General features: G+C 39.5%; 3 protein-coding genes across 5 annotated transcripts in view; all 3 read left to right on the top strand.

Annotated features, from left to right (window-relative positions):
* The window catches only part of prl (prolactin), a 3930-nt gene extending 2197 nt beyond the window's left edge, over positions 1–1733 (top strand). For both annotated transcript variants that reach the window (XM_085453221.1, XM_085453220.1), the window contains 2 exons: positions 447–629; positions 745–1733. In XM_085453221.1, the coding sequence (XP_085309347.1) occupies positions 447–629; positions 745–936 (375 nt within the window). In that variant the 3' untranslated portion in view covers positions 937–1733. The remainder of the gene's footprint in view (positions 1–446; positions 630–744) is intronic.
* A 12300-nt stretch (positions 1734–14033) lies between these two features.
* Positions 14034–16917, top strand: LOC146710628 (prolactin-2). 2 transcript variants are annotated; one of them, XM_085453222.1, is made up of 5 exons: positions 14034–14115; positions 14795–14907; positions 15597–15692; positions 15940–16122; positions 16232–16917. In XM_085453222.1, exons 1-5 carry the CDS (start codon positions 14076–14078, stop codon positions 16403–16405), a joined length of 606 nt encoding a protein of 201 aa, XP_085309348.1. In that variant the 5' UTR covers positions 14034–14075; the 3' UTR covers positions 16406–16917. The 2 variants fall into 2 exon arrangements, with proteins under 2 accessions (XP_085309348.1, XP_085309349.1); XM_085453223.1 differs by having other exon boundaries at positions 15600–15692.
* Positions 16918–17830: 913 nt separating this feature from the next.
* Positions 17831–24332, top strand: LOC146710629 (dual specificity protein phosphatase 3-like). Its single transcript, XM_085453228.1, has 3 exons — positions 17831–18114; positions 21338–21570; positions 21850–24332. The coding sequence occupies exons 1-3, from the start codon at positions 17939–17941 to the stop codon at positions 22056–22058; spliced, it is 618 nt and encodes a 205-aa protein (XP_085309354.1). The 5' UTR covers positions 17831–17938; the 3' UTR covers positions 22059–24332.
* The last annotated feature ends 1872 nt before the right edge of the window (positions 24333–26204 follow it).

The raw sequence follows: 26204 nt of genomic DNA on the forward strand, positions 1-26204 counted from the left end.
GAGCAAAGTCACAACAAGTTGCCTTTAGGTGCTTTATATTGTAGGGTAAAGACTAGAGAGAAAAAACCACAACAATCAGATGACCCCCTTGGTGACGGTGGGAAGGAAAAACTTCCTTTTTACAGAACTTCCTTTTGCAGGACCAGCCTCGGATTCAGCTGTGATCGATTTAGGGTAATCGGTAAACAGGCCAAAAGAGACACTGTGGAAGAGAGCCTGAGTTTTATAATCGCTAATGATCAAATGCAGAGTGGTGTGTAAACACACAGACACTGAAAAGAGGAAACACTGAGTGCATCATGGGAAGTCCCCTGCCCCCCTTTTAACTTTAGTTAGACAAAAGTAAGAAATCTGTATCTGACTGACACAAATCTGCATACTGCTTCTGTTTTCCCACAAACATCTTCACCTTCTTGTGGTATTGTTTCTATTTATTTCTTGTCCAGGAGTCAGATTTGATGTCCCTGGCTCGCTCCCTCCTCCAAGCCTGGTCGGACCCTCTCGTACTCCTGTCCTCCTCCGCTAGTGCCCTGCCTCACCCAGCACAAAGCACCATATTCAACAAGATCCAGGAGATGCAGCAGTACTCCAAAAGTCTCAAGGATGGCCTGGATGTACTATCTAGCAAGGTGTGTAAGAGATGGCTGCAGGAGCTTTGGGGGGAAAATAAAAAGTTATTTTCATTTACAGTGCAAATACAAAATGTATCATTAAAATGATTTTTCCCGGCCTGTTTGTGTCCAGATGGGTTCATCTGCTCAGGCCATCACTTCACTGCCCTACCGAGGAGGCACCAGCCTCGGCCAGGACAAGATTACCAAGTTGATCAACTTCAACTTTCTGCTGTCCTGCCTCCGTCGGGACTCTCACAAGATTGACAGCTTCCTGAAAGTCCTACGCTGCCGGGCAGCAAAGATGCAACCAGAGATGTGCTGAAGAGTGGGTGTCCAGCCTGACTCTGTGGGGAGATTGTTCTGAAAGCTTGTACTGCCTATAGAATTATACATGGTACTATATTCCTACCTGCTGATTAGTTTTGCAACACGAGGATAAGGAGGAGTTATAAGTTACAAAAACACATAAAAATTGACCTTCTTGCTCCATTTCTCAGTGTGTATGTATAAATTAAAGCTGCTTTCAGCTGTTGCCTTATTCTCAAGGGGTTACCACAGTGGATCGCTCCCCTTGTTTAATTGTGTTTTATGCTGGATGGCCTTCCTGATGCAACCCCAAAGAAGTTTGTGTCTCCTCCTGGGATTATGCCAGGAGATCTTTTGCTTGTTTATGCACACGTGTAAACCTTTACACTATGGAGGATTGTTAAATAGTAGCCTTAAAGGTTAACAGATTTAAAGTATAGGAAGGGGAGCTGCAGACTGTTGTCCGACCTTAGTAATGTGTCATTGTCTTTCTTGATGGAGCACCTTTCCATTTTGATTTCCAGCTGGCCTGGCATTATGAAGTGACCAGACAGTGGTCACGAATGGAAGCAAATCGGTGTGTCAACCTGTGACTCCTCCTCATCCTTTTGTTGTGTTAAAGCAGTATCCCCACAAAGTCATACTACTAAAGGAGAAAATGAGTGGAGAATGTTTTCTTCCTAACTAATGCTTAATTAACTGCAGCATTTGCACTTTAGATTAAATGACATCTTTTAAAAAGCATTGTTGCCTTAGTGCCTTTTAACTGAACTGTTTCTTTTAAATCTGTATTTCATTAAAGTTTTTCTTGCACAGTAGAATGTTGTCACTTATTCTTTGTTTTAATGGAAATCAGTAGCGTGCATGTAACAGCCTGAGCTCATTGATCTCACTATATAATCAGTGGAGTTCCACCGGGGTTCTGTTCTGTTTTCCTTAGGTAGTATTATCAAAAGGCACAGCATTTTCATTCTATGCAGATGATACCCAGCTTTATCTATCCATGAAGCCAGATGACACACACCAGTTAGTTAAACTAGTGGAAGTATACCATCAACACTGACACAAATACAAGAAAACAGCCTTTGAATAGCTGTCCACTGTAGTTAGCACTATTCAATTTAATTCAATTTTATTTATATAGCGCCAAATCACAACAAAAGTCGCCTCAAGGCGCTTCATAAGAGAAAAACCCAACAATCATATGACCCCCTATGAGCAAGCACTTTGGCGACAGTGGGAAGGAAAACTCCCTTTTAACAGGAAGAAACCTCCGGCAGAACCAGGCTCAGGGAGGGGCGGGGCCATCTGCTGCGACCAGTTGGGGTGAGAGAAGGAAGACAGGATAAAGACATGCTGTGGAAGAGAGACAGAGATGAATAACAGATATGATTCAATGCAAAGAGGTCTGTTAATACATAGTGAGTGAGAAAGGTGACTGGAAAGGAAAAACTCAATGCATCATGGGAATCCCCGGCAGCCTACGTCTATTGCAGCATAACTAAGGGAGGATTCAGGGTCACCTGGTCCAGCCCTAACTATATGCTTTAGCAAAAAGGAAAGTTTGAAGCCTAATCTTGAAAGTAGAGATAGTGTCTGTCTCCTGAATCCAAACTGGAAGCTGGTTCCACAGAAGAGGGGCCTGAAAACTGAAGGCTCTGCCTCCCATTCTACTTTTAAATACTCTAGGAACAACAAGTAGGCATGCAGAGTGAGAGCGAAGTGCTCTAATAGGGTGATATGGTACTACAAGGTCATTAAGATAAGATGGGGCCTGATTATTTAAGACCTTGTATGTGAGGAGCAGGATTTTGAATTCAATTCTGGACTTAACAGGAAGCCAATGAAGGGAAGCCAAAACAGGAGAAATATGCTCTCTCTTTCTAGTCCCTGTCAGGACTCTTGCTGCAGCATTTTGGATTAGCTGAAGGCTTTTCAGGGAGTTTTTTGGACATCCTGATAATAATGAATTACAGTCGTCCAGCCTGGAAGTAATAAATGCATGAACTAGTTTTTCAGCGTCACTCTGAGACAGGATATTTCTAATTTTAGAGATGTTGTTCAAATGGAAGAACGCAGTCTTACATATTTGTTTAATATGTGCGTTGAAGGACATGTCCTGGTCAAAAATGACTCCAAGGTTCCTCACAGCGTTACTGGAGGCCAAGGTAATGCCATCCAGAGTAAGAATCTGCTTAGATACCATATTTCTAAGATTTTCAGGGCCGAGTACAATAACCTCAGTTTGATCTGAATTAAGAAGCAGAAAGGTAGCGGCCATCCAGCTCTTTATGTCTTAAGACATTCCTGCAGTTTAACTAATTGGTGTGTGTTATCTGGCTTCATGGACAGATAGAGCTGGGTGTCATCTGCATAGCAGTGTAAATTTATGCTATGTCTTCTAATGATACTGCCTAAGGGAAGCATGTATAATGTAAACAGAATTGGTCCTAGCACTGAACCCTGTGGAACTCCATAATTAACCTCAGTGTGTGAAGAGGACTCTCTATTTACATGCACAAACTGGAGTCTATTAGATAGATATGATACAAACCACTGCAGCACAGTACCTGTAATACCTACAGCATGTTCTAATCGCTCTAATAGGATATTGTGGTCGACAGTATCGAACGCTGCACTGAGGTCTAGCAGGACAAGCACAGAGATGAGTCCACTGTCAGAGGCCATAAGAAGATCATTTGTAACCTTCACTAAAGCTGTTTCTGTGCTGTGCTGAGCTCTGAAACCTGACTGAAACTCTTCAAATAAACCATTCCTCTGCAGATGATCTGTTAGCTGTTTGACAACTACTCTTTCAAGGATTTCTGATATGAAAGGAAGGTTGGAGATTGGCCTATAATTAGCTAAGACTGCTGGGTCTAGAGATGCTTTTTGAGTAAAGGTTTAACTACAGCCAGCTTGAAGGCCTGTGGTACATAGCCGATTATTAGAGATAGGTTGATCATATTTAAGATTGAAGAATTAATTAATGGCAGGACTTCTTTGAGCAGTTTTGTAGGAATGGGGTCTAAAAGACACGTTGATGGTTTGGAGGAAGTAATTATTGAAGTTAACTCAGAAAGATCAATTGGAGAAAAAGAGTCTAACTTAACATCAATGATACTAAGAGTAGCTGTAGATAATATTACATCTGTGGGATGATTATTGGTAATTTTTTCTCTAATGATAAAAATGTTATTTGTGAAGAAGTTCATGAAGTCATTACTAGTTAACGTTAAAGGGATTGTTGGCTCAACAGAGCTCTGACTTTTTGTCAGCCTGGCTACAGAGCTGAAGAGAAACCTGGGGTTGTTCTGATTTTCTTCAATCAGTGATGAATAGTAAGATGTTCTGGCTTTGCGGAGGGCTTTCTTATAAAGCAGCAAACTATGGGTGAAGGGGTTAAACACATGTGTAGGACTGCTTTCTTGCATTTGCACAATATCTCTAAATAATATCTCTATGTCTCAGAGTAATGCTGAAAAACTAGTTCATATATTTATTACTTCTACTGGCCTACTGTAATTGATTATTATAAAGATGTCCTAAAAGTACTGATGGGGAAAGAGCATGCATATTTCACCCATATTCGCTTTGCTTCATTGCCCCCCTGCTGAGTCCTAAATTGAATTTAAAATCCTTCTAGTCACATACAATGTCTTGAATAATCAGGCCTTATCTTATCTTAAAGACCTTAGAGTAGTGTATCACCCCAATAGAGTAATTTGCTTTTCCCTATGATATTGAATAGAAAGCACAGCCTTCAGTTTTCAGGGCTCTCTTCCGTGGAAACATCTCCCAATTTGGATATGGGAGACAACTTTTGTGATTAGGCTTAAGACTTTAAACTCAAAGCTTTTTGATATAGCATATAGTTAGGGCTGGAGGAGGTGACCCTGAATCCTTCCTGCAATAGGTCTAGGCTGCTTGGGGCTTGATGCACTGTGTTTCTACTCCATTTTGCATTTAATCATTAATTAATGTGCTGGCCTTAATTTTTAATTATTAATCATAGGCTCTCTTCCACAGTGTGTATTTTGTCCTATGTTCCTTCCTTTACTCCGACTGGTAGCAGCAGATGGCTGCTTCTCCCTGAGCCTGGTTCTGCTGGAGTTTTTCCCTTCCCACTGTCGCCATGTGCTTGATTGGTGTTGCTTGATTGTTGGGTCTTTCCCTGTATTATTGTAGGGTCTCTTCCTTACAATAAAACCTTGATGTGACTGTTGTGATTTGGCGATGTACAAATGAAACTGAATTGAATAGGACTACAGAAGCATTGTCAGTGACACAAATGCATTGGTGGTGGACTGGGACTGTATACGGCTCATTCCATCCAAAGTCATCAAATTTAAAAAAAAGAAAGAACCCTTCCCACCATCACAAATCGTCCTTAAAATGTTCCAGTTGAAAGATATACTTTCTAATAAGATTCGTGCAAAACTTCTTGTTAACAATATATTAGTTATAGATGCATCAAATTTGTCCTCATATTAACTCACGTTCAGAGTAGAGCGAGAATCTCACACTTTTTAAAGAGAAAGAGAGAAATTCTTCCACAAATAGTGACATAGTTACTGCAGAGTAACAATGTCACTATTTCTGGACAACTGCAGAGGGCGCTCAACAACCTTGTTTTTATTTTGGAGCATAAGTAGAATACAGCCGTTGAGCCCCACACTGCAAAGAGAGGTGCACCTGATGAATCACTCTTATCAGTGCACGCACTCGTGCTGATTGCAACTACTTGCAATTGGTCATCAAACATTGAGTGCAATTTCTGAGCAGCCATCGATGTTTCCTAATCACAAAAAGCTGCAGTTCTATGTTCACTCTAATGTGACTGAGCCATTGGCAAACTGGCAGCAATATTTTTAAACTTGAAAAAAAAATTGGTTCACCTCTTTGCTTTTGGATAAAAATGCACAGACCTGCTTTATTTTAAACTCCATGTACAGCTGCCAACTGAGAGAACAATGTTTTGTGTGTTTTTGTGTGGAGATGATTATTATATGTAGCATAATGATATAAGTGGTTATAACTCATTATTCATATATAGGGATTGAAAAAGGCCTGTTCTTGGAAAAAACAGGAGATCCCTCCTTTCAGAGCATTTGAAATTCTATATAATTGGTTTAAAAGCAAAGACAGTCAAACTGATGGTTCCAGGTCTCATTGTTTAACTAAGATCTTATTTTATTTTAACAGAGAAACAAATTGTGACCCTGAAGTAACATTTCTGTAAAGGTTTGATGAGAAAAACTGACATCCCTATAGTAACCCTTAAAAAAATTATCTAAAAATTAAATTTTTAGAAAGTAGCATCAATTGGTGATTATAAATTTCCCATAGCTTTGAATATGACTGCGAATGGTCTGCCTGCAGTTTAAACTGCCAAAAGTCATGTCCACCTCATTTCATCCATTACTTACTGCTACGTGCATTAACTATTCATTTTTGGGAATTAAAGTAGCGGCAAGTTATTTGGGAGCTGAAGAGGAATAAAGAATCTCATCAGGATTTAGAATATCTGCCCTCTATGTGTCACCTCAGTATTATCCCCACTTGTCTTTTTAAAGAAGTCTTTGACACTATTGGACACGGAAAAAAACAAATCTTGATGCAACAGTTCTTTCAAATTTTAGGCCAATCTCATTAAACTTCCTTTCCTGTCCAAAGTCCAGGAGAAAAATTGAAATAAATGAAATATTTCAGTTCAGGTTTACATTGCGCTGAAACTGTGTTTTTAAAAGTTTTTAATGATCTTTTAATAATTGCTGCCTCAGGTAACTGCCATTTTAGTGTTTTTCAACCTTTAGTTTTTCATTTGAGGAACAAATAAATTCTGTTGTAAAAGAACCGCCTTTGAATATTCTAGAAAGTTGATTTTCTTAATCTAAAAGCAACACAGCAGCACTTTTTTAAGACCGGTGAGTAATGGCTGTACATTTCAGGAGAGAACTCTCTAGTATATATGAAGGACAGACAAGAAGCACTGTCTGCTAGAGTTTAACAAATGTCCTCCTCACAAACCTAGGCTTGGATAGATAAGGGAAGCATATCTGCACATAACATGCACCCACGCATCCTTCTTCCTCAGCTGCTGTGTTTATGCTTTCATGTATCTGTCCTGATTCCAGAGTTGGCGTTCAGTTTGAGCTCCAGTCTGCAGTCTGCTCTATTTTTAGCTCTGAGGCAGGAGGTGCTAAGTGAGGCAGCCGTCCCAGAAGTTCACAGTGAAAAGAAGCACATCTCTCTGAGGCACAGCATGATGGGAAAAGGAAACATGGAAAAATGGTGATCCTATACTTTGTCCATTGACTTGCACACCTGGGAGCTTCAGAAGAACCTGTTTAACTGTAACAATTAGCACTATGACTGAGTTAATATGTATCTTTTTAGCCTACATGAGTAAATAAAAAACTGACATTCGTCTGAAAATATGGGTTGCCGGGGTAGAAATATCATGAGTAGATAGGCATAGCACTCCATATCACAACATAACCACTTTTACAGGATGCGCTCATTGAGAAAAAGTCCCACTGTGTTCGGTAATGTTTGGAGAAGTTTGAATTTTGATCTCGTCTTCTTGAAGTATCAAAGGAAAACCCAAGCAACTCAAAGGGATCATGGATTAATAAAAAAGTTTAGCGATTCTGATTCCATTATTTATATCATTTATTGATTTCATTCCTAATTGATCCTTGTGATTTCTCACTGGGCTCTCATTGGCTCAGCTTTGAGAGTCACCACTATCGCTAAGCAGCAAAAACATTACATTTATGCATTTATGTGATCAGTGTTGGTCATTACTCAAAAAAGTCATGTACTACACATATTACACAGAACTGCTTTCTTAAAAGTGATGCAGTAATTACTCCCAGGAGAAAGTAATTCATTACATTACTTGTTATATTACTTTCACGTTTCTCTGTAAAATGACCTGAACTGCATTGTCTCATAATTATCATTTAACATTGTAAACATATAGGGTGTAGTCCCACACACCAACGCAGTTCTTTATCCTTATGAGGACACACATATCATCTTTTTCTTAGGTGGTGATAGCCGCAGTGATTCTACTTTACCTGAACAGGTAGAAACAGAGGCTGCCTCATAGGACAGCCAGATTACATATATGTGACGTTATAAAATATGATGCATTATTTTAGATTAAACAAAATATAAAGGTGAACCCAACCTTAAACATTTGCAGCAGTTATATTAATTAATAATAATATATAATATTATATTATAATGCATTAAGACCTCACAGTCAAAGGGTCAGGAAACAGAGACACACAGTTTTAGAAACTCTGCCTATCTTGCTGGAGACAATAGCTTTATTTAAGATAAGATAAGATAAACCTTTATTAGTTCCACATGTGAGAAATGTTTTGGTCATGGCAGAGAGTACAAAGAAACCTAATAGAATAGAATAAGATAAAATAGAATAACATACTATACAAAATAGATTAAAATACTTTGTTATGTTAGAAAATTGCTCTTGGTAATATTGCACAGGGTGAAACAGGGTGAAAGTTACCATTGTGCATTGGATGTGTGTGTGTGTGTGTGTGTGTGTGTGTGTGTGTGTGTGTGTGTGTGTGTGTGGTCATCTGCAGAGACCATGTTGTGGAGTCTGACAGCAGTAGGAAGGAAAGACCTGTGAAATCTCTCCGTCCCACACCGTGGGTGCTGCAGCCACTGAAGGAGCTGCTCAGTGCTGTCACAGTCTGCTGCATGGGGTGGGAGATGTTGTCCAACAGGTATTGACAGCTTAGCCGCCGTTCTCCTGTCACTCACCACCTCCACTGGGTCCAGAGGGCATCCTAGAACAGAGCTGGCCCTTCTGATCCGCCTGTTCAGTCTCTTCCTATCCCCGGCAGAGAGGCTGCCACCCCAGCAGACCACACCGTAAAAGATGGCTGAGGCCACCACAGAGTCATAGAAGGTCTTCAGGAGTGGGCCCTTCACTCCGAAAGACCTGAGTCTCCGCAGCAGGTACAGCCTGCTCTGCCCTTTCCTGTAGAGGGTGCCTGAATTGTGAGTCCAGTCCAGTTTATTGTTCAGATGAACAATGAAGTACCTGTAGCTGTTCACAGCCTCGATGTCGATACCTTGGATGTTAAGCGGTTGCAGTTGAGGATGTTTGTGCCTGTGGAAGTCTACCACCAGCTCCTTGGATTTTCTAATGTTTTTCTAGTTATATAGAATAAAGAAATAAATTCATCATTGCTTCACAAAATATTAGCATTGTATTAGATGATGTATGAGGTGAGGAAACGTAAAAGTGTAATGTGTCCATATGAGAAATAGGTTCTCAGTATGCTAACATGTCAGCATATGAGTGAGTCATTCATATATACATGTATGCAGTTTAAGAACTTACATACATAAAGAATAAACCATACAATGAAACAATCAACAATGAAACAATCTTTTTTAAAATGCTTATTTTCAAACAGTTTATTTTCATAGAATGAAATTATTAAATTATAAACTAAGTATAACAGCTGCTGGTTGTTAAACAGTGCCTCCACTGGTGGGTTTGGAGCTGAGGAGGACCTCAGGAAGAAGCTGCTGCTTTTGCTTCTATGTAGCCAGCGTGGTTGATTTCATCGTATTTTATTGTGCTGAATGTTCACATTGGTTGGGATGACTTTAGGTTTGATTAGGAGTCACATTCAAGTTGAATTTTAGTCCATTTGATTTACATAGCACCACTAACAATTGTCTTATATTATAAAGTAAAAACCCTACAGTAATAGATCAAACAATCCTCTCAGACCAAACACTTGGGGACAGTGAGGAGGAAAAACTCCCTTTTAACAGGAAGAAACCTGACACCTGATGGGAGAGCACAGAAAAATGTTACTGAGATGCAGTCGGGATATTTTAACTCACTCAGAGGGAAAGACAAGAGTGGAGCAGAAGTGCTCAGTGCATGATGGCAGGTTAACCAGCAGTTGTAGCCTGTAAGGATGGGTCACGGACAGCTGATTGATCTGTAACTATAAATAAATATTTATTAAAGAAGAAAGTTTTGTGTCTAATCTTAGAAGAAGAGAGTGTCTGTGTTCTGAATTCAAACTGGGACCTGGTTCCACAGAGGGGCAGACTACATCCCATTCAACTTTTAGAAACTCAAAGAACCACCAGAGTGAACAACTTTCTCTGCAGCAACACAGCTCATGACTTTTTAACAGTGGCTCCCTGTCCTGGTACTCCTATAACATAACCATACACTGTCACATGGGATGAGCCGTGTGGAGAAAATAAATGAGGATCCAAGTGCAGGCACTCGCTGAGATGTGAAGGTGGTTTATTGTAAAATAAAGCACAAGGTGAAAAATGGCAAAACGGAACTAAAGATAATCTGAACTGGGAAAAACTAAACAGCAAACATGAACACGAACATGAGGGAGGGTGAGCAGAGGCACAGGAAGGTGGACGGCAGGGAAAACACACGGAGAATACACAGTAGGGTCACAGTTGACTCACACACAGACCAGCAACTAGTACACGAGTAGACATGACTTACATACACACAAAAGAACACAGGGAGATTACAAACAGGTGGGGAACACAGCTGGGAGTAATTGACAAGACGAGACAGGGGAAGCAAAGCTGAATACACTGACATCAGACATGAACCTTCAAAGTAAAACAGGAAACAAGAGACAATTCTCAAGACACAGACTTGACACTGAACTAAAAGGGACACCTGGAAAACTCAGACCCGATACTGACACAGAACCAAAACCTACGAACAAACAAAGACATCAAGAAATCAAAGATTAACAATACAAAACAGAAAACGCTGGGTCACCGACCCAGGACCGTGACATTGCAATCTACACTACAGCTCAAAAGTCTGAAGTGAATTAGAAACGTCTTATTTTCTCACAACAGTGAAATTCTCTTTAATGTTTTACTAAATTATTGGAAATGTAAAGAAATATAAACAATCACTGGTAACATTTATCATAAGTAACGAATGAGATTTAGTGAAATATCTACATAAGTGCACTGTTATGTGGTAAAGTTTCACAGGATTATTTGCAGATAGTTATGAATCCAGGATAAACACTGTGGGCTCCAGGAGACGGGGCAGAGGTACTGCAGGCTGTCTGAAGGCACACTCACACACTGTCACAGAAGAGTGCAGGGATCCAAACAAGCTGACTCCAAACTTTTACATGTGTACGTGTGTCTGTAACTGATCAGGATTTTTAGTTGTGTCTATCATCAAAAACTGAGTTGAAGTGTTTTAACTCTGATGGCAAACTCTCCCTAACACGTCCACTTCATGCATGCTTCCTGATCTGTCACGCTCATCAGTGGCTCATGGATGTCTGTACTTGACCACAGAGGCAGAGCATCGTTCAATCCTGCCAGCTGCCTATCTAGGGAGCATTTCAAGGATGACAGACTCCACTTTCTCTGCAGCAAGACAGCTCATAACGTTTTAACAGTGTCTCCCTGTCCTCATACTTCTATATCATCTTCTCTAATAGATCTACAAATCTACACTACAGCTCAGAAGTGTGGAGAGAATTTAAAATGTGTTGTTTTCTGAAAACGTGTAAATCCTGTTTGATGTTTAGTGTGGGATTATAATATTATCTTATGCCATGTTATACCCCTGATTAATGATTGTGAAATTATTATGTAGTTTTAGTTTGCATTATTCTCCTGAATTAGAAGAAGGTGATAACTCTTGCATTAGTTAAACTGATTTGCATTACATTAGACTGCTGATTTATTGTGAATGGATGATATTGTTTTATGATGCACTATACTGCTGAGTTAAGAAGAGAATATTGTGTGCAGAGAGTCAGGGCCTTGGTGCTCTGATAGCAGAGGAGACAGAGCACATTCCACAGGAGGTTCACCCCACCACCTTGTTGGGAGCAGAAAAACAAGGAGCCGAGGTCATAACTTAGGCGCTGTGTGAGAGAAAGAATGTGAATGTTTAGGCTTTTACGACTAGGTGTGGGCCACTAGAGGCTATAAGAGTTTGAGTAACCCTCCACCAGTTTGAGATTTGCTGTGACCCTCTGCATGCATGTCTCCCCATCCGGATGGTTTATGCTCATAAAGTGTTGAATTGTATGGAATTAAAGATTGTTGATTGAGCATTGATACACCGAGTATTGTCCTTCCTTCAGCCCAAAGATCGAAAGAATTGGGAGGATTTAACATTAGTAACAGCAAATTAGTCAGAAATGTAAAAATATGAATGTTTAACAGTAACTTTGATCATGAATCATGGATGGGGTTTAATGAAACATCTACACGTGTACAGAGGCCCGTTTTCAACAATAACACCTCATTTGTTCCATTATGTAACCAACTGTCTGTTTATCATGTTAAAGCCCAACTAATCAGTCAACAAACTTTTATCGAAGGACATCAACACTGACCAAAATTATTTTGTCAACTAAGATAGTAATACATTTTGTCACATTAGAGTCTTGAACGCCCCATTTTCTCTTCCTTATTGTGATTACAAGTTTGCACTTTTCTATAAAAACACTGGCACTCACATATCTTCAAAACCCTCGGGTTTTTTTTCTCAGTTTCACAAATGGAATAGTTTTTATTTCTTAAAATAAAAAATAAAAAAAATGTTTCCCCTTTTGTAGTTTAATTGAAATTAACCGCAAAATCATCGAAGACTTAAACTGGTGTGTTTAAATTCAGCAGTTAGTGCAAGTTCGACTTTATATTAAGACTTCAGTATGAAACCATCTTTGAAACAGCTTTCAGTTCAAGCAGACGTGTCAGGTGAGTATTTGAACCAATGAATGTGGATCAGTTCTACAGTCATCGGTCTATCCCAGACCATCCCAGCTTGCAGGGCAGATTATCGACTACGCCTTGAGTGGGGGTGGGGTTAACATTTTGCACAGTCTGTTGTCTTTTGTTTGTTGTTGGCACAGTTTGTATTGTATTACAACATTATATATGTGCATTTGTAGGAATTCTTCATGAGCCAAAAGAACATACTCCTTAATCTTAATTTTGTTCCTTCCTAAATTATCAAAAGTCCTTTAAGGAACAAGTGAGTGTAACCATTTACTCTTTTAAGTCCATTTTTTGACTGAAATGTGAGCCAATGAAGAAAAATTAAAATGGGAGAAACATGAACCGTCTTTCTAGGCCCCGTTCTGCTTCTTGTTGTCGTCTTTTCAGCTGAAGGTTTTTCAAGAAGGTTTTACAACAACCTGATTAATAGCTGAGAATAGAAAACACAACTTGAACACACAGTTTTCCAAATTGTAGGAGATGAAAGATAGCAGTCTGACATGTTTTTAATGTGAGTGTTAAATGACACCTGAATAAAAATCTTCACAGTGTCACCGTTTTGGCCAAGGTAATGACATCAATACTAAACATCTTATTTGACACCATCTTTCTAAGATTTATATACAAAGTACAATAACCTTGGTTTTTCTGAATTTAGAATTAGAAAACTAATTAGAGGTCCAGGTCTTTATGTCGGTAGTTTATTTGTGTCATTTGGCTTCATAGACAAGTACAACTGGCTATGCTGATGAACGCTGATCTGAGGCCAAGAAGAACAAGCAGAAGCCATAAGAAGGTCATGACTAACCTGCAGTAGTGTTTCTGTGCTATGACGAACTCTGACTGCAAATCTTCAAATTAGTTGGATTTTAGAAAAAACAGAACCTGTAAAAACCATTTCAGACTTAAAAGAACAATAAATATCAAGAGTAGAAAAGTTGAAGCTGGAAACTTGAAATACTAAAAAGAACACCTGAGAAGCTGTTGGTCAGTCACGTGAACCTGCAGGTGCCACCGTGCTATTACAGAACATTAATGTTTTTATTTATTCAGTCAATTAAGAGTAAGGAGGGACGTTTTCCACCTTCATGCAACACACACAAACACACACAGAGTTGTCAAACTGCAATTACGTCCTGTTGCATCCATTCAAAGCCCCTCTGCCATGTTTCTCATTATAAACTGGTTCCAGCACGTTCTTGGTAATTAGCACAGAGTCACCCTGCTGCTGCATAACCAAACGACCGGAGCCAAGAAATTATAAAATGGAGGCACAAAGGAGCAAAAGGCAAAAGTGACAAGAAGACGAGGAACCAGAAGCTGACGGACGGCAAAAGAAGAGAGATGGCTCAGAGAAGAATCAGGGGAGGCAAACTCGTGATGGGTGAGAAGAGCTCAGCCAATACAAAGCTTCATAGTGCTCTACAGATCATTTACTTGCTCAAAAAATGTAAAGAAATGAAAAACATTAAACCTGAGATTCTACCCATAAGAGGATTTTAGCTTAATTACAGTTAGAACCAATATTACCAGTTTGCTCACCAGCTCACAATCAAAGTTTTGGTCTTTAGCAACCACATTTCGGAAATCTCTCGCACAAATATTCATTTAAATGTGAAAGATTTGGAAGACAAAAGTTACCATACATCAGAGATGTAGTATATATATGATATGAAAAATTATTCCTTCAATCATTCATCTTAGAAAAATAATTTACAAAGATGTGAAATAACCTGCATTTATTTTTTGTTTATTTATGATTCACTGCACCAGATTTAATAATATTATGAGTATAAAGCCACGGCATTGCTCAAATTCTATTATTGTTGGTTTGGCAGCCCTTAAGAGGACAGTGCTAATAATAATGATAAATGAAAACTTTTATTTTAAACTTTTACAGCTATTTGTATGAGACCTTTTATAGAACAGGTTATAAATGTAGCTGAAAGACTGCTTGAGGAGTACTTATTAAATAAAAGGAAAAAAGCCAAAAGGACACCAAACTGTGGCCCTGCAGCTGCTTTCTCTAACTCTGCCTCCGCTCATCTTTTCATGCTTCACAGTGTTGTGTGTGGTGGCAATGTGCAGAGCCGTCCCCATCAACGACCTCATCTATCGAGCCTCTCAACAGTCTGACCAACTGCACGCGCTCAGCACGATGCTCACCCAGGAGCTGGTCTGTACCTGTGTGTGTGTCTGTGTGTCTGTGTGTGTGTGTGTGTCTGTCTGTGTTTGCACTGTAAATAAAATGTCACAGTCTCCCTAAACATAAAAAACACAAACTTCCTGTTTAAACGCTGATGCTTCCTTATTAGCTCGACATGCACTGCAGTGGGTCTGCTTGAAGCTGCCTCATTAGCAGTTTTCTAAGTTACAACATTTGGTTAAACTCTTGAAAAAGCAGCAGCCTTTGTGTTGAATTAAAGCCTGCCAAGCAGTTGTTGGTTATAAGGTAAGTTAAGATAACCTTTATTAGTCCCACACTTGGGAAATTTGTTTTGTTACAGCAGAAAATATGTATGGTCATAAGTGTAAGATGTCTCTGGCAAAAGGTCGGCAGCCTTAACCAGGTTTCCTTCATGGGTCGACCTTCAGGATCAATAAAGTTTTATTGAATTGCGCTGAAAAGTGGATAGTGCAAAGTTATATAGAAAAATTAGAAAAACACTGGAATAAGATAAGAATAAGATACTGTACACAACTGTACACAATAGAATAGAATAGAATAAAATAAAATACAAATGCTATTTTCAATTGAGTATAATACAACAATGCCAGAAAAGAGTATTGCTATCAGTGATCAATAAAAGTCAGCATGCTAAAGCCTGAACAATCTGTCTGATTTTTTCCCATTTACTTAAACAGCAGGGCTCTGAAGTATTCCCTATAGACAGGGTTCACGCGTGCCACACCTCCTCTCTACAGACCCCCACTGACAAGGAGCAAGCACTTCAAGTATCAGTAAGTCATTTTACTTCAACCTTGCCTACTCTCCGTCACACTGTTGCTATGTCATATCTCTGATATCTTCAATATCTCTGCATCTCTGCTCACACAAGGCACAATTTATTCAAGAGCCCCTTCAAACAGTAGTTTAAAGCCAACGAGAACAAAGGTGTCTTCATCTCACTGAGACATTATGTGCACACATGTTTTCCTCTGTTTTCCCAAAATCTCCTTCACCTTATTGTTTGGATTTCTCCTCTAGGAGTCAGATCTGTTGTCCCTGGCTCGCTCCCTCCTGCAGGCTTGGTCGGGCCCTCTTGTAGTCCTGTCCTCCTCTACTAACGTCCTCCCGTACTCAGCCCAAAGCACCTTATCCAAAACTATCCAGAAGATGCAGGAGCACTCCAAAGACCTTAAGGATGGCCTGGATATACTATCTAGCAAGGTGTGTGGGCTGCAAACAATAATTTCTGAATATGCATTTATTTGAACCAAGAATATTTAAAAATAAAGTCAAATGAAAATAATTTTTCCCGGACTCTGTTTGTGTCCAGATGGGTCCAGCTGCTCAGACCATCACTTCACTTCCATTCATAGAGACCAATGAGATCGGCCAGGACAAGATTACCAAACTGCTGTCCTGCTTTCGCCGGGACTCGCACAAGATCGACAGCTTCTTGAAAGTCCTGCGCTGCCGGGCAGCAAACATGCAACCCCAGATGTGCTGAAGAGTGGCTGTCCAGCCTGAATCTGTGAAAAGATCGTTCTTACAGCTTCTATTGCTTATCAAATAGAGAATTGCTCATGATAGAAATTTGCTGTCTTAGATATTATCTGGTTTGCTAATTAGTAAGCTTTTTAGGCTTCAGGGATTAAGGATAAGGAGGAATTATAAGGCAGGAAACTATCCATGGTTTGACTCTTTTAGCACAGTGAGTAAAACAGTGATCTTACTTTCCACTGAGCTAATTCTGTGTGTAAAATCTCTGTGACTCCTCCTTGTCTTTTCCTTCTGTTGCAGCAGAATCCCCTGAAAGCTAATCTACTAAAGATGAAATCTAGGGCTTCAATGAAGAGTTATGTTTTCTTCCTAACTAGTGCTTAGTTGATGAGAAACTGCAGCATTTGACTTGAGTCGTGTCTTTTAAAAAGCTTTGTGAATTCAGTGCCTTTTAAGTAAACGATTTCTTAAAAATCTGTATTTCAATAAAAAAAAATCTTGCACGGTGAAATTCTGTTATTTATGTGTTTGTTTGTTTTTTCATGGGAAATGCAATACCTGTGGAAAGAATAGGAATACACTCAAGTTTCTTGGTGACCATAGACTGTATACAAAAGACAGACCTCACAGACGTTTCAGTGGTCTTACCTACAGAATTGTTGATTCACATTTTAAAGCGTCAATTTGACAGTATTTATGTAGAGCAGTATTCGAGCCAGAAACAACCATATTTGGAAGATAGGGTGTTGTGCTAAGGTCATCAGCTGAAGCTAGGTGCTATAGGTGTATGGAGTGTCTAAAAACAAAGGTAGCCGCTAAATAACAGGCTAATAAAACCCTAGGATTTTGCTGACAATATTCAAGTACAAACTACAATATTTACACAAAGCCAGACGGGCTGTGCCACAGGCTGAGAAGCTAGCAAATAAGTTTAAATCAACTTGACCTGACTCACAATGATGATAACAGTTGCAATATATATATATATATATATATATATATATATATATATATATATATATATATATATATATATATGTACTCCCGCATTATAAGGCACATTAAACGAAACAAAACAGTCAGATAAGTCAAACTTTACTTAACTCATTCTTCTTGCTTTTTCTACTTCCGTACCATTAACTGTTTAATGCTGAATTCTCTGGCAGCTGCTCTATTCCCATGTTCTGCTCATGAAAACAGGGTTTGATCTTTAGTTTCATTTTATAAACTGGACTTATTTTTCTACAAAGGTTTGAACTTTGAGAGTATTTAAACAAGAGAGAAAAGTGTGAAAATGTAATAACACTTATTATTATTATGATACTCTAATGCAATTTTCTCCTCTTTTCTCTCCCACCATGGTGGGGACCATTGGCCCAGGGCCGCCCATATGGGCGCTCCGGCCCTGTCGGTGGGTTTAATCTACCCCACACTGAGCAGCGCGCTGTTCAGAGCAGCAGAGCGCTCCATCAGCCTCGTAAGCCGATACCTATCTGCCACGTTCATTCCTTCTCGGCGGATCCACTGCTTTGCTTCGGACATGAAGAACAAACATAACCAACAGGTGAAGACATCGGCTTCCAACCGATTCGACATGTCCAGCTTTGAGGTGTCACTCCAGCAACTCAACGATCTGTTGACGGACGAAAGCGGCTTCTACAGCTGGCCAACAAAACACTTCCACGAGGTCTACCCGAGGATATACGTCGGCAATGCGTGAGTCATTGTTGTCATGTATAAAGCGCTTTTTATAGACAATACAAATCCTTCATTATGACCACGTGTTTGTAAAAAGCCTGTATCATTCTGAAAATGTGCTCATACGTGCAGGATGCACTATGAAACTTACAGAAAAATATGGAGAATATGAATGAAGTTATTATTGTTATTAGATTATACCTATATGACGAGGAAAGGTCAGCCTGCAGAGAGGATTCACTGAGTAATGAAAGATGTAAACACATCATTGCATCTGTTTGCTTTGCACGAGCACGCTTCACTCATGCGCTGTAGAAAGATCTAGACGCTCCAGAGAATGAATACTTTAGCTTGAGCTTACTAAAAGGACTTATTGCTGTTAACCAGCACTGTCACATATATGACATATTTAGATTTGTTAAAAATCGTATGGTATGGCAAAATCCATTTTTTCTCTTGTCTGAGTGTGAAATAAAATAAAAGGATGCAGGAAACCAACCAGCATACCATGGCCTTCACAGTCTGTTTAATTTTTGAAGAGGTGGAGGGGAGAGGGAAAAATGGTAGGAGTGGAGGAGTTTATAAATAGCTCATGTTCTTAACCTGCAGAGCATCCACAGAGGCATGCTCTACTTTTACTGATTTCTGCATGGTCAGCATTGATGGCACACTGAACTGTGTTGAATTAATTTTTTTGAAACGATAAACTATACCTCAGACATCTAGGGTGTCTGAAATCATGTTTTATTTGTAGCCTATAGCATGTTTGAACAACAGACGTCGACCCAAAGTTAGAGACGGACACATTTATTTTCCAGTACTCCAAAAAGTACAGTTTGAAAATACATGAAAAGCTAAGAGGTGTCTGTTATAGTACTGTAGAAAATCAAAATTACAAAATGTGTTTCAGAATTTGTAAATTGATGAGCTGATTCATCACATAAGTCAGTGCTTTCCCCTAAATTGTCTTTTAAGACTGATTATACAAATGACATGAAGCATGTTCATGAAGCTTTAGAGGCTCTGATTCAGTGGAATCAGACATTTGTTTAACTTTGTTCATAATCTCTGTGATAGCTAGCCTAAGTGTTAGCTTACTGTAGTGAAACATTTGCTGCTAACACGTGACACTACATGGCGTCTTCTTATCTCACGCTCAGAAACACTCTTTCCCCCCAATAAACATAACCAATTCTAAAAGGTAGTCACAATGTTTATTAGATGACAGATAACCATGTTTTTTAATCATATAATATAATTGATAATTAAAAAGTACTGGAATTCTAATGAACTAATGCTAATGTTAAAGTTTGAGGTAAACATCATTTGAATTCCTTCACAGCTCTTTAATGTAAGCTGTATGCAGTGAGGAATATTCTAGATTTGAAAGAAAATAAATTTTACATGGCTGACTCTAAAAGCTTTACAGCAGCACTTTTGTTTTTTAGACCTGTGAGTCATAGCAAGACCTCTCTAGTATATGTGAAGGACAGAGCAGAAGCCCTCTCTGTTAGATCTCAACAAATGTCCTCCTCACAAACATAGGCTTGGATAGATAAGGGAAGCATATCTGCACATAACATGCACCCACGCATCCTTCTTCCTCAGCTGCTGTGTTTATGCTTTCATGTATCTGTCCTGATTCCACTGAGCTGGCGTGCAGTTTGAGCACCAGTCTGCAGTCTGCTCTATTTTTAGCTCTTTACATCTCTGAGGCAGGAGGTGCTAAGTGAGGCAGCCTTCCCAGAAGTTCACAGTGAAAAGAAGCACATCTCTCTGAGGCACAGCAGTGCATTTATATGATGGGAAAAGGAAACATGAGACAGAAACATGAGTGACACTACACTTCCTTCTTTAGCTTGCAGTCTTGTGTTCTCCAGAAAAATCTGTTAAAACTGAAGAAACACCATCAGCAACAGCTCAGGTTCATTAACCTGTAATTGCTAGTGAGCATAGACTGTATATAAAAGATGAATACAGTCACCGTGATATCAACCACTGGTTAGGGATGGGCCTTTGTGAAGGTGCTAAAAGCAAGGGGTGGATCTGACTATTATAACTACTGATATAATCCTTGTTTGACTTCATCAATGGAGTCCATGAATGTAGATGTTTATGTAGACTGTTCTGGAGATTCACAGCCCATAGTTACCTGATTCAGAAAAACATTTATTACCTTGTTGCAGAATGAATAATGAATGAACAACATGAATTGTGTTTTGTGTTGTAAAAGCAAGAAATGCACAGGTGTTGTTAATGTTGGCTTATTTCCATTAAGTCACACTTAGCCAGCAGGCTTCCATAATATATAGTTTAAAACAAATCACAGTTTGTCTGGAGCCATGTTTCCATATTTAGTTTCTCAGTTTTAGCACCGTTACCTTGAAATTATTTCATTTGATAGTCTGGCGTCTGCTGGCCTCTGCTGGACACTCCCAGCACTCCTCCTCACAGCCAGACTGCACTGATTTCAGTGCATGAATTAACTGCATGTGAAAAAATTGTCATTAGATAATTGCCAATGTTTATAATGAACTCAACAATGGTGCCATTCAAAGCAACCTAACTGCCAGTTTTAGCCATGAATGGGTATTTTGTTTACTCTTCGTGCTTGCTGCAGATAAAGCTTGAGAGAATAGGAACCAAATGCGGATAAATGAAAGCCAAGGACGTAGTTCTGTGCAGCAAACATATCTAACAGTGCAAAGACAGATACTGGCAGCACATCAGTAAGCAAGGGAGGCGGGTTTGTTCTTTTAGTCATAATTACTCTTTTATTCTACTTTCAAATTCAATTTTAATTCTCTAGTATCGTGTCACAGTAATCTGCAGAAAGGACCTACAGTATCAGAGAGAAAGCTCCAACAATCAGATGATCCCATAAGATCAAGCATTTAGCAGTGGTGGGGAGGAAGAACTCATTTTTAACAGGAAGAGGCCAACAGCAGAACGAGGACAGTCGTCTGCTGTTTCTGGTTGGGAGTTGAGAGGAAAGAGATGACTACAAGAAGATCATATAGACAAACTGAGGTTACACAAAATTTTATGACATGCATTGTTTGCGATTGTGGCGAGTCCAAAGCCACACAGCGTAGAAATTTCACGAAAACCTTTTGCAGTAGTCCAAGCACTGAGTAACAGGGGTCAGACTGTGTTTAGTGTGTTGTCACGTTGATATTAAGCACAACCTGTAAGGTCCCCTTCATATTGCATATTTGCTTCTGTTCTTTTCTTGATGCAGATTTGTGGCGACGAATGTGATGCGCCTGAAGCGCCTGGGCATCACCCACATCCTGAACGCTGCAGAGGGAAACTCCTTCATGCACGTCAACACCAGTGCTGAGTTCTATGCTGGCACAGGCATCATCTACCACGGCATACCGGCCAGCGACACAGACCACTTTGATATCAGCATTTACTTTGAAGAGGCGGCCGACTTTATCGAGAAGGCTCTGGCGTACAAAAACAAAAAAGGTCAGAATAGAGGAGCACACAGATGTATGTGAAGTATTTGAAAAAATACAGTCATATCACGCTAACTGCAAGAAGTTCTCGTCAGTCAAGACGCTGGCTAGAACAAAAAAGAAAGACAATGTTTGCCATTAGGTTGTAAAAGGAGTGGCAAGTTTCATAAGCTTCATACTTTGAGGCCAACACGTATTAGATTAGAATTAGATTTGTCAGGTGATAACTTTGCACAGGTTTGAGGGCTTTTGATCAAACTGTAACACCTGCATCTCTTTTCCTCTGTAGGTAAAGTGTACGTCCATTGCAGGGAGGGCTACAGCCGCTCGCCTACCTTAGTTATCGCCTACCTGATGCTGCAACAGAACATGGACATCCACACTGCTCTGGCCATGATCCGACAGAAAAGAGAGATCGGACCCAACGACGGCTTCCTTCGGCAGCTCTGTCGGCTAAACCAGAGGCTGTCCGCTGAGGGGAAGCTCTGGAACAAATGAGGCAGGCAGGAAAGCATGCTTATGCTTAATCGCACACCCGTCCTTTCACTTGTTCTACAGCCTGAACGAGCCACAAATATGTGAGGGAGTGCCTGCTAAACATGGAATTTAATGTGTAAATTCGGGTACACTGAATTCCCAGCATGTTTACAGGGTCTCACGTCTGTGAATATTACGTTCATCTGAGCTCACCTCGTATTTTTCAGATCCAGTCTGTGTAGCGTAAATATTTTCCTGTTGCTCACTGTTTCAGAGAACATTTTAAGATTAAGAAGTAAATGTTGATATACATTTATATATGTTGAAAGTGGTGAAAATTTAGATAGTATAGTTCTGTGTGATACTGTCACCGCCTTTTCTCATTGAAGCTTCCTTTCTCTTCCGCCCTCGTGGGGTCGAGCCCTTAGTGTTGGCTTCTCTCCTGAAAACACTGCCAAATGTCTCAGTGGCAGCCGCTGCCGAAGGGGACTTCAAGTGGATACTGTGATTTTTCAAATCGAATCAATGATTTTATTGCACTAGTTGGAAAGATATAATAGCTATTTTTCAACTTCTAATACTCTGACACTTATGTACAATATCGATGTTTAGTATATGCTTTAGGTAAGTGCACATATTCTGACCTCACATCTGATAGCCTGCCTCAAAAGTATTTTTCAGTCTAAACATCATTCTACAGTTATTGTGCTTTATAGAGAAATGTTAAAATGTTTTACATTGCCAGATGGTTACCTTTTTATTAAAGAGAAACTAATGTACTTTAATATTATTGGACCTGCTAAAAAGAACTAATTATTTATGAGAGTTGGATGAAAAGATTGACTGTAAAACACAAACCTACAGCTGCCAGTTAGCTTAGCACAAAGGAAAATGCTACGCTGTAGCACAGTAGCTAATATAAATATCAGAAGAATTATAGTTAGACATTTTGGTATATAGTATTTTTGTAGAAATTTAATCAAACAAGGAAAAGCATGTTAAATATTGAGCTTTACAGTTTTGTGTGTACCATTATGCAAAGGTAGGCTCTTTGTTTTGTTTTTTCTTTTTCTTATTTTTCAAGCTATGCTAGCTACCTGCTAAAAGTAGCTTTGTACATATTTAGTATACAAACACGTGGTATCAGAGAACTTCTAATACAGAGCTCAACAGTAACATACTCCCTTTTTTTAATGGTTTAGGTTCCATTTTTACCACTGATGTTTCAGAAAAACCTTAAATATTAACATTTGGGTCATGAATCCAGCTAACAGGCTACAAGATGAATCATGACCATGAAGAGATTTGATTTTTAATCCCACTACAAATACCAGATACCACATCAAATGATCCTTTTCATTATCCCAGTGCTGTATAATAGTTATGAGTAGTTAAGAATATCCTTTTTGAGCTTCTCCTGTGCGTGTACGTGTGTGTGTAGTGGAGTATAGCTTAAATAATGATATGATACAGTGCTTCATTTGTTGTTGCAATCACTGTTCTCCCAGTTTCTGAGAAAACCCCCCACAAATCTAAAATTTGAGGGTATCCATAAATCACATTTTTCAAAATAAAAGGGATAGAGATAAGCGGTACCGTTCAATTTGTTGTTCCTTTAGCCATTGAACTCCTTTTGCTTGCAGTCATTGAGGACCATCTTGCAAGTGCCCTCTGTTGAGCTTCTAACTGAAATACAGCTAAATGAGATTAACAGGACGTTGAATTGTGCTCCCTTATTGGCCCCAGTGGTATCAATCCAATCATCTAACTCTCATCATGACCATGAAACTATTTTTCAATTCCTTTAATGTTAGCTTTGGGAGATTTGAATTCTTCCACTGAGCAACTCTATAATTGTAAACTGATTGTAATGTTAATACTGCCAAAACAAGACAATTATTTGCCAGTTGCTTCTCAGTCAACGCCTTTTGCACATTTGTATGTTCATATGAGTGTTTTTGTCAAACTATATCTAGTTTTATATACGGCAGCATGTCAAAGTAACACTTTTAGCCCTGTGTACACACAGCTGTGTATATCTGTGTATATCTGCTGAGTCATGGTGTGCATTATTAAGTGTGCATTATTAAGTGTGCATTATTCCTCACAATGTGCATTAGTCTGCCTGTGACTTGTGAATCATCATGTGCATTACTGAGTAGTGGTGATATAACTGGTCATGTCAGTAGACTTTCCGATGATGACACTGCTCTTATGAAGTGCACTTTATCCAATGACGCTGGTGATTGTTGTAGCTCTCTTTTCATATATTCATAAATAAATAAATGAAGTAAACATGGCTGTCTTTCTTTAATGTGTGGCTTCTTTCAAAGGAAAATATCTCAGGTGTGAGATCTCAGCATGCCAAGATCCACAGCTAGAATAGATTACACAATACATAATTCAATTCAATTCAATTTTATTTATATAGCACCAAATCACAACATAAGTCGCCTCAAGGCGCTTCATAGATACAGAGAAAAAAACCCAACAATCATATGACCCCCTATGAGCAAGCACTTTGGGAAGTGGGAAGGAAAAACTCCCTTTTAACAGGAAGAAACCTCCGGCAGAACCAGGCTCAGGGAGGGGCGGGGCCATCTGCTGCGACCGGTTGGGGTGAGAGAAGGAAGACAGGATAAAGACATGCTGTGGAAGAGAGACAGAGATGAATAACAGATATGATTCAATGCAGAGAGGTCTGTTAACACATAGTGAGTGAGAAAGGTGACTGGAAAGGAAAAACTCAATGCATCATGGGAATCCCCGGCAGCCTACGTCTATTGCAGCATAACTAAGGGAGGATTCAAGGTCACCTGGTCCAGCCCTAACTATATGCTTTAGCAAAAAGGAAAGTTTGAAGCCTAATCTTGAAAGTAGAGATAGTGTCTGTCTCCCGAATCCAAACTGGAAGCTGGTTCCACAGAAGAGGGGCCTGAAAACTGAAGGCTCTGCCTCCCATTCTACTTTTAAATACTCTAGGAACAACAAGTAGGCCTGCAGAGCGAGAGCGAAGTGCTCTAATAAGGTGATATGGTACTACAAGGTCATTAAGATAAGATGGGGCCTGATTATTTAAGACCTTGTATGTGAGGAGCAGGATTTTGAATTCAATTCTGGATTTAACAGGAAGCCAATGAAGGGAAGCCAAAACAGGAGAAATATGCTCTCTCTTTCTAGTCCCTGTCAGTACTCTTGCTGCAGCATTTTGGATTAGCTGAAGGCTTTTCAGGGAGTTTTTTGGACATCCTGATAATAATGAATTACAGTCGTCCAGCCTGGAAGTAATAAATGCATGAACTAGTTTTTCAGCGTCACTCTGAGACAGGATATTTCTAATTTTAGAGATGTTGCGCAAATGGAAGAACGCAGTCTTACATATTTGTTTAATATGTGCTTTGAAGGACATGTCCTGGTCAAAAATGACTCCAAGGTTCCTCACAGTGTTACTGGAGGCCAAGGTAATGCCATCCAGAGTAAGAATCTGCTTAGATACCATATTTCTAGGCTTTTCAGGGCCGAGTACAATAACCTCAGTTTGATCTGAATTAAGAAGCAGAAAGGTAGCGGCCATCCAGGTCTTTATGTCTTTAAGACATTCCTGCAGTTTAACTAATTGGTGTGTGTTATCTGGCTTCATGGACAGATAGAGCTGGGTGTCATCTGCATAGCAGTGAAATTGTATGCTATGTCTTCTAATGATGCTGCCTAAGGGAAGCATGTATAATGTAAACAGAATTGGTCCTAGCACTGAACCCTGTGGAACTCCATAATTAACCTCAGTGTGTGAAGAGGACTCTCCATTTACATGCACAAATTGGAGTCTATTAGATAGATATGATACAAACCACTGCAGTGCAGTACCTGTAATACCTACAGCATGTTCTAATCGCTCTAATAGGATATTATGGTCGACAGTATCGAACGCTGCACTGAGGTCTAGCAGGACAAGCACAGAGATGAGTCCACTGTCAGAGGCCATAAGAAGATCATTTGTAACTAGGGATGGGTATCGTTTAGGTTTTATCCGATACCGGTGCCAAATCGGTACTTTTGAAACGGTGCCGGTGCTTAAACGGTGCTCAAACCGGTGCTTAAAGAATGGAGAACACAAAATTGGTCCAAAAACCTCTCATGTTCAGCTGGTTTTTGTAAAAAGATAACAAT

The sequence above is a fragment of the Copadichromis virginalis genome, linkage group LG4 (genome assembly GCF_057382275.1).
Source record: "Copadichromis virginalis isolate Kocher_CV1m ecotype Utaka linkage group LG4, C_Virginalis_male_GT1.1, whole genome shotgun sequence".
In the NCBI taxonomy this organism is placed as follows: Eukaryota; Metazoa; Chordata; class Actinopteri; order Cichliformes; family Cichlidae; genus Copadichromis; species Copadichromis virginalis.